Source organism: Geospiza fortis, unplaced genomic scaffold, assembly GCF_000277835.1.
Source record: "Geospiza fortis unplaced genomic scaffold, GeoFor_1.0 scaffold371, whole genome shotgun sequence".
Lineage (NCBI taxonomy): Eukaryota > Metazoa > Chordata > Aves > Passeriformes > Thraupidae > Geospiza > Geospiza fortis.
In genome coordinates this window covers 470,104-483,351 of record NW_005054597.1, presented here as the reverse complement: position 1 = coordinate 483,351, position 13,248 = coordinate 470,104, and the positions used below count along the sequence as shown (strand labels likewise).

The 13,248-nt window shown below is 53.1% G+C and overlaps 2 protein-coding genes across 2 annotated transcripts in view; one reads left to right on the top strand and one right to left on the bottom strand.

Moving 5' to 3' along the window:
- LOC102033908 (fibroblast growth factor receptor 1) overlaps positions 1-2,829 on the top strand; it is a 14,952-nt gene extending 12,123 nt beyond the window's left edge. Inside the window, exons 9-13 of the mRNA XM_031064497.1 lie at positions 445-567; positions 682-752; positions 991-1,128; positions 1,529-1,634; positions 2,163-2,829. Of these exons, the coding sequence (XP_030920357.1) occupies positions 445-567; positions 682-752; positions 991-1,128; positions 1,529-1,634; positions 2,163-2,339 (615 nt within the window). The 3' untranslated portion in view covers positions 2,340-2,829. The remainder of the gene's footprint in view (positions 1-444; positions 568-681; positions 753-990; positions 1,129-1,528; positions 1,635-2,162) is intronic.
- Positions 2,830-8,260: 5,431 nt separating this feature from the next.
- The window catches only part of LETM2 (leucine zipper and EF-hand containing transmembrane protein 2), a 14,446-nt gene continuing 9,458 nt past the window's right edge, over positions 8,261-13,248 (bottom strand). Inside the window, exons 5-11 of the mRNA XM_014310853.2 lie at positions 12,893-13,027; positions 12,362-12,565; positions 11,745-11,864; positions 11,090-11,200; positions 10,871-10,957; positions 10,099-10,173; positions 8,261-9,518 (exon numbers count right to left, since the gene is read on the bottom strand). Coding sequence (XP_014166328.2) covers positions 9,468-9,518; positions 10,099-10,173; positions 10,871-10,957; positions 11,090-11,200; positions 11,745-11,864; positions 12,362-12,565; positions 12,893-13,027 — 783 coding nt within the window. The 3' untranslated portion in view covers positions 8,261-9,467. The remainder of the gene's footprint in view (positions 9,519-10,098; positions 10,174-10,870; positions 10,958-11,089; positions 11,201-11,744; positions 11,865-12,361; positions 12,566-12,892; positions 13,028-13,248) is intronic.

Sequence of the window (13,248 nt, the reverse complement as noted above, 5' to 3'; positions counted from 1 at the left end):
GGAATGGAATGGAATGGAATGGAATGGAATGGAATGGAATGGAATGGAATGGAATGGAATGGAATGGAATGGAATGGAATGGAATGGAATGGAATGGAATGGAATGGAATGGAATGGAATGGAATGGAATGGAATGGAATGGAATGGAATGATAATAAAATCTTGTGGCTGACCAGAGAGTCCAGGACAGCTGGGCTGTGATTGGCCAATAATTAAAAACAACCACATGAGACCAATCAAAGCTGCACCTGTTGCATTCCACAGCAGCAGATAATTGTTGTTTACATTTCGTTCCTGAGGCCTGTCAGCTTCTCAGGAGAAAAAATCCTAATGAAAGGATTTCAAAAAATCCTAATGATAAAGGATTTTTCATAAAACATGTCCGTGACACATCCCATCATGGGGAGGGAACCCTCCAATTCTGAGAGCCCTGTGCTTGGTCAGTGCATCCACAGGGACCTGGCAGCCAGGAACGTGCTGGTGACAGAGGACAACGTGATGAAGATCGCTGACTTCGGGCTGGCCCGGGACATCCACCACATCGATTACTACAAGAAGACCACGAATGTGAGTGCTGTGCCGGGGATTCTGCGGCGTGGGGAGGCCCCAGTCTGTGCTGGGAATGCCCCAGGCATGCAGGGCTCAGGTTCCCTCACAGCCATTGTGGGTTTTGTGCTCCAGGGTCGCCTGCCAGTGAAGTGGATGGCCCCCGAGGCTCTGTTTGACAGAATCTACACCCACCAGAGTGATGTGTGAGTAGGGCCTGCTGGGGACATGCATGGGTGGGATTTGCCTTGGTTTAATGAAATTACAATTGGTGCCAGCCAACCAAACCTTTGGAATCCAAATTGTGTTTGGTGCTGGGACTCATTTATCCTGCAGAGTGAATGGAAGCTGTGGATGGTTGTTCCTCCCAGCAAACCAGCCTCAAACTGGGGTCCGGCGGGGTGTCAGCACCCTGGAGCCCCAGCATCTGCCCTGTGTTCCCAGGTGGTCCTTCGGGGTGCTGCTGTGGGAGATTTTCACACTGGGTGGGTCACCCTACCCCGGCGTGCCCGTTGAGGAGCTCTTCAAGCTGCTGAAGGAAGGTCACAGGATGGACAAGCCCAGCAACTGCACCAACGAGCTGTGAGTGGGATGGGCAAGAGGGCTTTGAGGTCTCTGAGTGCCATTGCTGGGTGCAGAACGTGGGCTGGGGCATGGAGGGTGGCAGGCAGATGTTGGGAGTTACAGTCCCAGTTCTGCAAAACCATCAGTCAGCCAGATTTGCAATAATGAGCATCTCCCTGGACAGGAGGGAATCCCAGCACAGAAACCAGCCCAGACTGTGTCCATCCTCCTCCCTGGGTCGTGAGGGCAGGCAGGAGGGTTTCCTTTCCTTGCACATGGGGGATCACCCTGGAGTAGCATCTTCCCTGGCCGTGGGTCCAGCCTGGGCCCAGGGACACTGGGCACACATTCCTGGTGCTTCTCTGCTCCCGTGGCTGGGGGTCCCCAGGCTGAGCCCCTTCCTGCCCTGCCCTCACAGGTACATGATGATGAGGGATTGCTGGCACGCCGTCCCTTCCCAGAGACCCACCTTCAAGCAGCTGGTGGAAGACCTGGACAGGATCGTGGCCATGACCTCCAACCAGGTAGGAGAGGTGGCACCTGGGTGAGGGGGAGCTGCCCTGTCCTTTCCTGAGCCTGTCCTTGGGGTTTGTCCCTGCAGGAGTACCTGGACCTCTCCATGGCTTCCCAGGGTCACTAGGAGAGGTGGCACCTGGGTGAGGGGGAGCTGCCCTGTCCTTGCCTGAGCCTGTCCTTGGGGTTTGTCCCTGCAGGAGTACCTGGACCTCTCCATGGCTTCCCAGGGTCACTAGGAGAGGTGGCACCTGGGTGAGGGGGAGCTGCCCTGTCCTTGCCTGAGCCTGTCCTTGGGGTTTGTCCCTGCAGGAGTACCTGGACCTCTCCATGGCTTCCCAGGGTCACTAGGAGAGGTGGCACCTGGGTGAAGGGCTCTCCCTGGGGTCTGCCCTGTCCCCTCCTGAGCCTGTCCCTCCAGGAGTACCTGGACCTGTCCGTGGTTTCCCAGGGTCAATAGGAGAGGTGGCCCTGGTGGCACCTGGGTGACGCTCTGCCCTGTCCCCTCCTGAGCCTGTCCTTGGGGTTTGTCCCTCCAGGAGTACCTGGACCTGTCCATGCCTCTGGATCAGTACTCCCCTGGCTTCCCAGACACGCGCAGCTCCACCTGCTCCTCGGGAGAGGACTCTGTGTTCTCCCACGACCCGCTGCCGGACGAGCCCTGCCTCCCCAAGCTCCCCCCTCAGCACAGCAATGGTGGACTGAAGCGACACTGAGGGTGGCACTGCCAGGGCTGCCACGCCGTGCCGTGCCCGTGGACGCTGCCTGCACAGCCTGGTTGTGCTCAGCTGGTGCACAAAGGGTTCAGAGACATCTGTAGCATCTCACATAACCAAAACCACCCAGCTCCTCCTGCCGCTCCTGTCAGCTCTGCACAGCCCAAAGCCTTCGGGGCTTTCATGGCCTGTCCTCCTTTTGTTTTTAAACCTCTTCTCCGTCAGTTCTGTGCTGGAGTGTTCCAACCTGGCTGAGCTGAAATCCTCTCCCGTGGGCAATGCGTGGCCAAAGAGCCCAGCCAGGCATCCTGGGATGGCACAGCCTGCTCGGGCACAGGGAGCTGGGCTGGTGTGCCAAGAGAACCTGGTGAGCTGGGAGCAGCACCAGACTCCTGCAGCTGCACAGGGGGGGAGCCTTGGCGTGCCAGGAGCCTCACTGGTGTGTCAGGAGCCTCACTGGTGTGCCATGAGCTTCACTGGTGTGCCAGGAGCCTCACTGGGGTGCCATGAGCTTCACTGGTGTGCCAGGAGCCTCACTGGTGTGCCATGAACCTCACTGGTGTGCCAGGAGCCTCACTGGTGTGCCAGGAGCCTCATTGGTGTTCTGTAACCATCACTGGTGTGCCAGGCACCTCACTGGTGTGCCAGGAGCCTCACTGGTGTGCCAGGAGCCCCATTGGTGTTCTGTAACCATCACTGGTGTGCCAGGAGCCTCGCTGGTGTGCCAGGACCCTCACTGGTGTGCCAGGAGCCTCACTGGGGTGCCATGAGCTTCACTGGTGTGCCAGGAGCCTCGCTGGTGTGCTGGGACCCTGCCCGGAGCCTCACTGGTGTGCCAGCACCCTGGCTGGTGTGCCATGAGCTTCACTGGTGTGCCATGAGCCTCATTAGGGTTCTGTAACCATCACTGGTGTGCCAGGAGCCTCATTGGTATTTTGTGACCCTCCCTGGTGTGCCAGGAGCCTTATTAAGGTTCTTTAACCTTCACTGGTGTGCCAGGAGCCTCAGCGTGCCAGGACCCTCGTGGTGGGGCTCCCTCCCTGCCCAGGATGCCCCCAGGCCGGGCACAGCCGGGGCAGGAGCCCTGCACTGCTCAGAGGTGACTGAACCCACCCGTGCTGAACCCAGAGTCCCGTGTACATAACGAAAAAATATGTATAAATATGAATATATATTTACATGTCTTTTTAAAAAGGGTTGTTACCAGAGATATACCAGTTTGGTAGGAAGGTACTAGTGGCTGGGAGATATCAGTTGCTTTCTATAAAAAAAAAAAAAAAAGTCATATATTTTGCTATTTTTGCTGGTTTTATTTTTTTAAATTATGTTCTAAACCTATTTCAGTTTAGGTCCCTCGGTAAGAATTTGCTGCTGCTGCTTCAGTTTTATATGGGGTTGTATTAAACAATAATAATAATAATAATAATGTGTCGATGATGCCTTTTGGGAATCCGTTGTCATTACGTGCCTGGCCTTGGCCTGGCCGGGCATCCCCCGCCAGTGCCTTACCTGGGAGCATCCTCACATCCTCACCCCAGCTCTGTGCTCCCCCTGCAGTCCCACGGACGGACAGACAGACAGGGCACTCCCTGGAATCCCTCCCTCCCACCCCTCCCTGCCGCCGGTGCCAGGCCGCTGTTACTTGAAAAGTTTATTTTGCCTTTGTACGGAGAAATATTATTTGTTGTCAACTCTTTCTGTCATGAAATTCTGGAATTCTTGTAATTATTAAAAGACTTTAACCACCCTTACATCTCCCTTGGTGGGGGTGGGTGGTGATGGGGAGGGGATCCTCAGGGGTCTGGGGTGCTCCAGCTCATCCAGGCAGCACTTTGGGAAGGTGATGCTCAGCTGCTTTTGGGGGAATTCTGGTTTTTTCATGGCTCCAGCATTTCCCATAAAAATCTTCCAGCACCCTGCACCCCACAGAGGCCTGGATAGGGTGTGGGGGGTGGCTGGCCATGCATGGAGGGAGGGTAAAAGGGGCTGCCAGACCCTCCAGAGCCTTTAAAGGGTTAAACCGAGGCAGCTGAAGCAGCTGCAGCATCACCGGGGCCTCCCCGGCCTTTTTAAACCTTTTGAAATGCGTCTGCTTGTTGCTGTTTCCCGGTGTAAATTAAATCGATCAGCTGCACTCTGCCCACCCCCCACCCCCTTTAAATTAAGTAGAGCTTTTAATCAAGTGATTTATGTTGAATTTGCAGCCCTGGATTAAAGTGGCAGCCCAGGCTGGGGGCAGGGCTGGGGGGGGCTCTGTAAATCACATAAATCACATAAATCACATAAATCACAGCTCTCTTGGCGCAGGGAGAGCTGCACTTGGTGTTTACATCATCCCAAACTGCGGCTCTCGCCGGCTCCTGCTCATTTCCTGGGGTTACCAGGAGGGCAATTAAATATGATAATAAGCAGAGCAGCTGCAGCAGAGCTGCTGGTGCTGCCTGCAGGGCTGGGGAAGGGGCACATGCAGCTGGGTGCCCCTTGAATTCCGTGGGGACACAGCAGGGAGGGTCCCCAGGGTGCTGCCCAGCAGAAACCACGGAGGCTGATAAGACAGAGCTGCCTGGATGCTGGAGGAAGATTCAGCTCCTCTCTGCTCTTCTTGCAAAGCCATCCTCTCCATGAGGACAATCTGGGAGATGGGGATACCCCAAAAGTGACCTCAGCGCCGCACAGGACCCACCCAACACTAGGGGAGAGCTGCAGGAGCAGAGCACCCCCCAGCTGGGCCCCTGCAGCCCCTGCAAGGTCTCTGCTGAGGAGGGAGATGGGACAGGATCCCTTGGGAAATGGCTCCAGAGCCGCGGAGGAGCTGAAGGTGCTGCCCTCAGGAGCCCCTGGGCGGGTGGGGTGTGCTTGGCTCTCACAGCATCCTTTGTCTCCTCCACTCCTCGCCTTCCTCGTTGTCTCCTTTTAAAGCCCTCGTGCTGTGCAGGGCCGGGACAATCTCCTGGCCCCAGCCCAGGGCTGGCTGCTGTGCCAGCGCTCAGCTGGGCTTTGTCCCCCTGCCAGCCGTGCAGGAACCTCCTGTGCCATTGCACCTCGGGGCGGCTCCCACGGCTCCGAGCGGGGCTCGGTGGGTGTGGGGAGTGATCCCCCAGCCCCCTATCCCCGTGTCCCACCCTGCTGTGGGGTCAGCAGGAGCCCAGGGTGCAGCTCCAGCCCCCCAGAGCCGAGCAGAGCCAGAGCCAGATGTGTGCAGCTGCAGCTGGGGCACACAGCTCCCCCAAACCCCCCTGTCCTGGGCACCACCAGGAGAAGCAGGGTGGGCAGTGGGATGGGACCATCCCTGGGGACACCTTGGGGACATTGCCACCTGCACCCCGTCCCGCTCCATGCAAGATTTGACAGCAGAGCCCTTGCCCCACTCGACTTCAGGCTCCATCTCCTTTGTTACACGTTTGCAGCAGAGGCAGGAGGGCTGCAGGAATGTGCTGCTGGGATCCGGGAGCTGTAAATCCCAGCCTTTGTTGTGCTTGGGCCGCACTGAATCACCGCTTTTCCCCCTGAATACTAATCTCCTCCAAAAATGCTGACCGGGGCATCTTTTCCCAGCAGCTTTCAGGGGGCGGCCGGCCCGGGGGCTGGCGCTGCCACAGGAGCAGTATCCAGCAGAAATCCTGCAGAAATGCAGCAGAAATCCAGCAGAAATCCAGCAGAAATCCAGCAAAAATCCAGCAAAAATCCAGCAGAAATCCAGCAGAAATCCCCGGCTCCAGGGCAAGGTGCTGAGGCAGAGTGGGAATTTTCCAGGGTAGAAATCCATTTTGATTTAGGTGGAACGTATATTTGAGTTCAGCCTGTAGCTTGCTGTTTGCTCTGACTGCCTGTTCTCTCGAAGGGCCAAAGGACAAGAAATAAGGGGGGAGGAGGAGGGCAGATAGAGTAGGGCAACCTGACCAGGAGTTCTTTCTGAAGAATTAGTTGGCACAGACATCTTTTATGGAAAATCCTTTCCTTAGGATTTTTCCTCCCGAGAAGCTGAGAGGCCTCAGGAACAAAATGTAAACAATGATTATCTGCTGCTGTGGAATGCAACAGGTGCATCTGTGATTGGTCTCATGTGGTTGTTTCTAATTAATGGCCAATCACAGCCCAGCTGGCTCAGACAGAGAGTCCGAGCCACAAGCTTTTGTTATCATTCTTTCTTTTTCTATTCTTAGCCAGCCTTCTGATGAAATCCCTTCTTCTATTCTTTGAGTATAGTTTTAATGTAATATATATAATAAAATAATAAATCAAGCCTTGTGAAACATGGAGTCAGATCTCTTCCCTCATCCTCGGACCCCTGTGAACTAGTGGCAAGTGTCACTCGAAATCAGTGGAATGAATATGTATGAACCTATTGTGAAATTGCATGCATATGTATTTGAGAGGGAGATAAAAGGGGGTCTGGAGTTTCCAGAGTTACTTATGTCATTTTAAGGGAACGATTCCCACATGTAATAAACATACCGGCTTTACAACTTTAACAAAACTTGTGGAGTTTTGTTTATCTCCGCAAAACAGAGCTGTTTCTCCAGGCTGCAGGGAGACTGGAAGGTGTTTGGCACCGGCGCGGCTGGAAAAGCTCTCCCCACGCCAAAGCACACACGGCCTTGGATCTCTGCAGCGTTTCGTTTGCCCGGCGTTGCAGAACAGAATCCTGTGATTTATGGGGCTCCACGGGGGTCGTTTCCTCCCCTCGCTCGGGAGGTCATGCAGCAGAATCGCTGCCTCTCCCCTCTGCAGGGTCCTGGGAAGGTGCCCAGGGTCCCTGCATGCCAGGCAGAGGTGAGAGTGGGCACATCCCCAAGAGCCCCGAGGCAGCAGCGACCCGTGAGGCTGAGGAAAAAAGCTGGCTGGCTTTTTGATCTGAAAATGGGTTTGTTCAGAGGTGTGGGAAGGGTCTCTCTTGCCTCTGCCTGCCCCAGGCTGGCTCCCCTAGGAGGAGGGAGGCTGGCACAGCCCGTGCTCACTTCAGGCTGAACACGGGACTGGTGGTCACTGCAGGACATCCAAGGAAGAGAGAGTCCCAGCTTCCAGATCTTTCCAAATTGAAAACACAGGAGGCAAACGGACACATGACCTCTCACACACACCAGTGTGACGTGGAGGTGCAAGGCTGGAGGATGGGGACGTGGGAGGCACCAGAGCCCACCCAGGGCTCACCCACGGCAGGGCAGTGCCCAGGTGGTGCCTGGGCTCCCCGCCAGCCCCTCTGCTCTCTCTCCATCTGTGAAACCTCTCAGCCGAGGAATGTGCTGCTCCGGCGCTGGCTGGCTCTGCCTTCATCCCGCCCAGTCTCCTCCTCTCCCGCCGCCCGGAGCAGGGGCTGAACCCTCGGAGCCGGCACAGCTCCGCGCTCGGATGGGGCAGGGAGCTCACCAGGCCGGCTGGCAAATGAAGGAGCTGATCATTTCACCCCAAACCTCCCCGGGCTTCCAAAGGCTGCCAGAGAAACCCCAGGCGGGTTTGGGAGTGGAGCAGGCTTGGCTTGGAACACCAAGGGGGAGGAGATGCCTTCCCTCATTGCGGCGCTAAGAGCCAGCAGTGACTCCACATCACAGACACATTTTATGAAAAATCCTTTCTTTAGGATTTTTTCCTCCTGAGAAGCTGAGAGGCCTCAGGAACGAAATGTAAACGATGGTTATCTGCTGCTGTGGAATGCAACAGGTGCATCTGTGATTGGTCTCATGTGGTTGTTTCTAATTAATGGCCAATCACAGCCCAGCTGGCTCAGACTCTCTGTCGGAGCCACAAACTTTTGTTATTCTGTCCTATTCTATTCTTAGCTTTCTGATGAAATCCTTTCTTCTATTCTTTTAGTATAGTTTTAACATAATATATCTAATAAAATAATAAATCAAGCCTTGTGAAACATGGAGTCAGATCCTCATCTCTTCCCTCATCCTCGGACCCCTGTGAACACGGTCACAACTCCACAGCAAGGTGTTATTTTATTGAAACAACATTTGTTCCATTTATTAGACACAGACCCAGCACTGTGGACGGGCTGGGTGAACAAGGAGAGGTTCAGGTACAGAGCTAAGGACACAGGACACCTGACAGCTGGCTCTGTGCTGCTGCAGGAGCCTCAGGCCTCGGGTTTAAAGTGCTGCTCCTACCTGAGCTTGGAGAACTGGCTCTCAGTCGGGTTGTTCTAAAGGCTGGCTGACCTCTGGAAGAGACATTTCATTCCTACTTAGCACCAAATCTAATTTTACAGTAAGTATAAATATATACATATTTAAAATCCATAATGTGAGTAATTTCTCAGTATTTACATAGGACAGAGTAAAAAATTTAACAAATGCTAAAAACAGCTTTTCAGAATCCTCTGAGAGTCTGGCAAAAACTGAGCATGTGAGGAGTCATTTTGCAAGTGTGGAGAGCACTTGGAGTGTTTCTGAGCCTGGTGAGGATTAACCAAAGCTCCACCCTTGGGAGAGGTGTGCAGGTCCAGGTTGCTCCCTCCTGTGACCCAGAGGGATCCTGAAAGTGCAAGTCTGATTCTGTCACAGTGTGTGGCACCTGCACAGCTCCCACACTCACAGGTGGAGGCTGCTCCTGTCCAGCAAGGCTTGAAGCCTTTCTGATCAGTCCTACCACACCAAGTGCTGCTCCCTCCCTCCCTGGGGCCACCCTCCTCAGTTAAACTGTGGCCACGTGGGTTGCTGTGGGCTGGTCACTGGCTAAAACACCCAAATCAGGACCAAGAGCCTGAGCTGTGACCCTCAGGACAAGCTGCTGGCCCTGGCTGGGTGGGGATGTTCCTGCAGAGGATTTCACACTGCAGAACAGGCTTTGCTGGAGCCCAGCCCAGCTTGTTCTGTGCACAGGCCATTCTAACATGAAAAGCTGCCTTTGCTAAGCACAAACACCTGCTCAGGAACAGCACAGACAGCAGCACCATTATTAACATATTTACACCATAAGTTAAAAGTAGCAGGGCAAGGATCCAGCACAAAAGAGATGTCTGGGGCCATCCAGACAGCAGTGGCCTAGTTGCTAACAAGCTTGGGACAGAAGAGAGGCCCCTGAGGGCTACTGCCTCCTTGTGTAGAGCAGCCTCCTGGGAAATCCCTGCTCCCTTTGCAGGAGCTGTGGAGATGGAAGCTGCTTCCTCCCAGTGCTGGCTCCAGGTTAGGCTCCATTGGCACCAGCCTTGCTGCTCTGGGATGCTTCCATTTTGGTCTAGGGGCAAAAGAAAAGGGCAGATTTTAGGCAGTACAAATGTTTCTTAAAATGCAAAATGTTTTCTGAAGGTGTCTTTCCATTTAGCTGCTCTGGAGAGGAACAGTTGACAAGGAGCAAAGTTCTTCAGGTTAAAGGAGATAGGAGTCTGTCTGGACTCCCAAACTTGCCTTAAGCAGCATGCCAGATGTGCACATAAGCACCTAAATTGAAATCAAATATTCACAGAAAGAATATGGGCAAAACAAAGACAATCACTGCAGAAATCTTTTTACAGATACCAAGTGGCTTTTACCCTGCTGACCCCAAGGGAAGGCTGGTCTGTCCCAGTGGCCCAAGGCAGATTATTAAGGAAGACTACAAGGATATACCAGTAATTCCCCCCAGTCTGACTGCTCTCTGCCATGTGTGGTATCTTTGTATTGAACAGCCCCCAGTGCAGCTCTCATCCAGTTTCTCCAGCTGCTCTCTGAACTCAGCAGCACTCACAGCATCCTGCACTCCAAACTTGCTCGGTTTGGCTGCAAGCTGTGTGAAGAACAATCTCTTTTGGGAAGTGTAAGAACTCTGACAAGCTCACCTCTCGTGGGGGAGGCTTCACTGATGCTTCAGAGAATGGCAATTTCTCTGTTGGCTGGGACACAAATTCTTCAGTCTTTAAGGAAAAAGCAGCAGTAAGTCACAGAACCCTCTCAGAAAGGCCTAAACCCCCCAGGCCCTTCTCCCTTCTGACAAGGCTAACTCTGTGAAAGCTGTCTGGCATTTCCATTGTTTCCCCAGCACAATTTAACTATGTGGAAATATTTCTGGCAGTTGATACAATATTCTTTGATTCCTGCTGCTGCTTTTATCAGCTGGGACTAATCTAAGGAATTCACTGCAGTGTGATGCTGAGAACCATATGCTCTGGCTTTCTTACTCCAGATATTTTGGCTCATTTTGCCCTGGACAACTGAACCCAAATTCACTAAGAGGGCTAAAAACAAGTCCTCTTTAACTGGCTCCTCTGAGCTGAATGTACCTGGGCTGAGGCCTGAAGCAATTTAGGTTGAGGTTGAGTCCTCCCTGGCTGGGAGCCAGCACCATGGTACTCAATAACCAGCTGCTCCCAGGCACAGCACCAGGTGTGCCACAGCAGATCCCTGCTCCCTTCCCTCGCCTCTCAAATCAGAACATGCAGCTGTGAGGCTCTTGGGGGGAAAAACACCCACACAGTGCAAGAACAGACACTGCTCGTGCTCTGTGCTGTGGTGTCAAACATTGGTTCTGTCCAGCTTTGGAAAGGTTTGGTCATACCCAATTCCCAACGATTTCAGCACATGTTTTCCTGCTTGCAGACTGCTGTTTCTAACCTTTCTTCCCTGTACAACAGGGGCAGGATCCAGGAGGGCCTCCTGACCTTCAAGCACAGATGTCATCACTCCAGCAGCTTCAGCTGTCTGCAGAAGAACACAGAGTCACAACTTCAGTCCACTTGTAGGCTCAGAAAACAAGATTCTATCAAAGTCCTTCATTTTTATAATGCATAATGGTTGAGCTATTAACCTAAGAGCTTTATTCAAACCACTTGCCTTGCTCTGTGGAATGGGAACAGATTGTGGCTTTACATCTATTAAGTACAAGGCACGGGAAAGCAGGAGGAGGGAAGAAGGAATGTTCTCCTTTAAATGCAGATCCAGCCACTGTTGGAAGAAAACAGAAGGAAAAATTGCTTCATATTGGCTCTAGGTGAGTATTTATTAATACAATACTCTGTCCTTCAAGCAGTCTTGAGTTTGGATAATACAGTTTTAAGTTACCATCATGAGAAGAAATGGGTCTGAAGAGTTAGGAATACCCACTTCATCCTGCTCCTATCTGGCCCTGATTCTATTTGGTTTTCTCTTTAGTCTAAGACATAATCTGGACCCTTCATGCCTTAGAGCTCAGCTCTGTGGGTGAGAATAATACAGTTTTAAGTTACCATCATGAGAAAAAGTGAGTCTGAAGAGTTAGGAATACCCCCCACTTCACCTTGCTCCTATCTGGCCCTGGTTCTATTTGGTTTTCTCTTTAGTCTAAGACATAATCTGGACCCTTCATGCCTTAGAGCTCAGCCCTGTGGGTGAGGATCCAGCCTCAAACTCATGCATGAACTCTCAGGAAGCTGTGCCTGCTGCACCTGAGCACTGCCTGGAGCCTGTGCTCTGATGAATCTCACAGCAGCCCAGGCCAGGGCACACTCACCTGCCCCAGCTGCTCCTTCAGCTGCTCCTCAGAGAGCCCCAGTGACCGCATCCCTCTGGCCCTGCAGGCGCTCTGCAGCTCCGCCACGCTCAGGCCACTGACCCCTTCCTTGGCAATCATCTGCAATGAACAGCAACGTTCCCATCCAGGCACAGGGCAAGCCAAGAGCCTGCTGCACCTGAAGGGACTTCTGGATGTCCTCAGTTCAATCCCCTGCTCAAAACTGCTCAGCATTCTCCATTTGTGCTTTGAACCCCGGGGATTTCGCAACCCGTTCCACTGTTTACCCACTCACTGATTTAATTTTTTTTCTTATCAAGTTGAAATTTCCCTTGCTGCAACTCATGGCCACTAGGTCTGCACGTGTAAGTCTGGTTCCATTTTCCAAATAACCAAATTGCACATCAAAAAGCATCCCTTTTTTCTAAGTTAGCATGACCAAAAGGAAATGTTCTAGTGGCAACATCTGCAATGCCAGACTGTAAGGCTGCAGGGAGGTGAGCTCTCATTCTGTTTTCCTCTGGGATGTGTCCTGGGGAGGATCTGACTCTCATCAACACCAATCTGCCCTGCTGTGAGGGGGTGTGGGCAGCTCCTGGCTGCTGCTGCAGACTCACCTCATCGTCGGCCTTGATGCTGCGCAGCCGCATCAGCAGCTGGAAGCGCAGCAGGTTGTTGGTGCCCAGGGGCTGCAGCTCCAGCAGCTTGCACAGGGCCACCAGCTGGGGCCTCTCCAGGTGCTCCAGGGTCAGCTCGTCCTCAAAGAGCTTGGAGAAACGCACAATCTCCTGTGTGCTGGGCTGCTGGCCGCTGGGACGGAGCTGGGGGGAAGCACAAAGAGCCCTGAGCTGAACGGGATCCCCAGGGGAACCTTCCCCCCTTCCCCTTCCCCTCCTCACAGGGGAATTCCTGTCCCTGCTGGAGATACAGTTAAAAGTCACAGTGAAACTGTTATTGAGCAGCCACTGGAAGTTCCAGGGGGTGAAAGGTGTGCCTTGCCAGGCTGGGAATTCCTGGGGTGGGCAGGGAGACACCCAGGGAACAGCAGCTGACTGCTGCTCTGTCCCCACAGTCCTGGTACAAATCCCCTGCCCTCTGCCCCAGGCAGCAGCTCTAAAGGTGTGTCTGTGCCATGGCTGCCATCCTACCTCGTGCAGGTAAAAGGAGACTTGTTTCCCTTTTCCTGTGTCTGCCTTGTTCCTTTTGGCCATCTCTGCAATGGTCTCCCGCAGGAACTTGGCTAATTCCAGCCTTGCATTCAACTTCTTCTTCAGCTTCTCTTCCTTCATTTGGGAAATACAAAGTTACAAATCAGAAAATGGAATTGCTGTGCACATTCCTTCTGATCCCTGTCTGCAGCACAGCCTTTCATCTGTCCCACCCTGTTGAATTTGTGGGGCTCCCCAGGACGAGGTGAGAGATGAGAATTTGACTCCATGTCTCAGAAGGCTGGTTTATTATTATATTATATTATTTAGATTATATTTACATAATCAATATAATA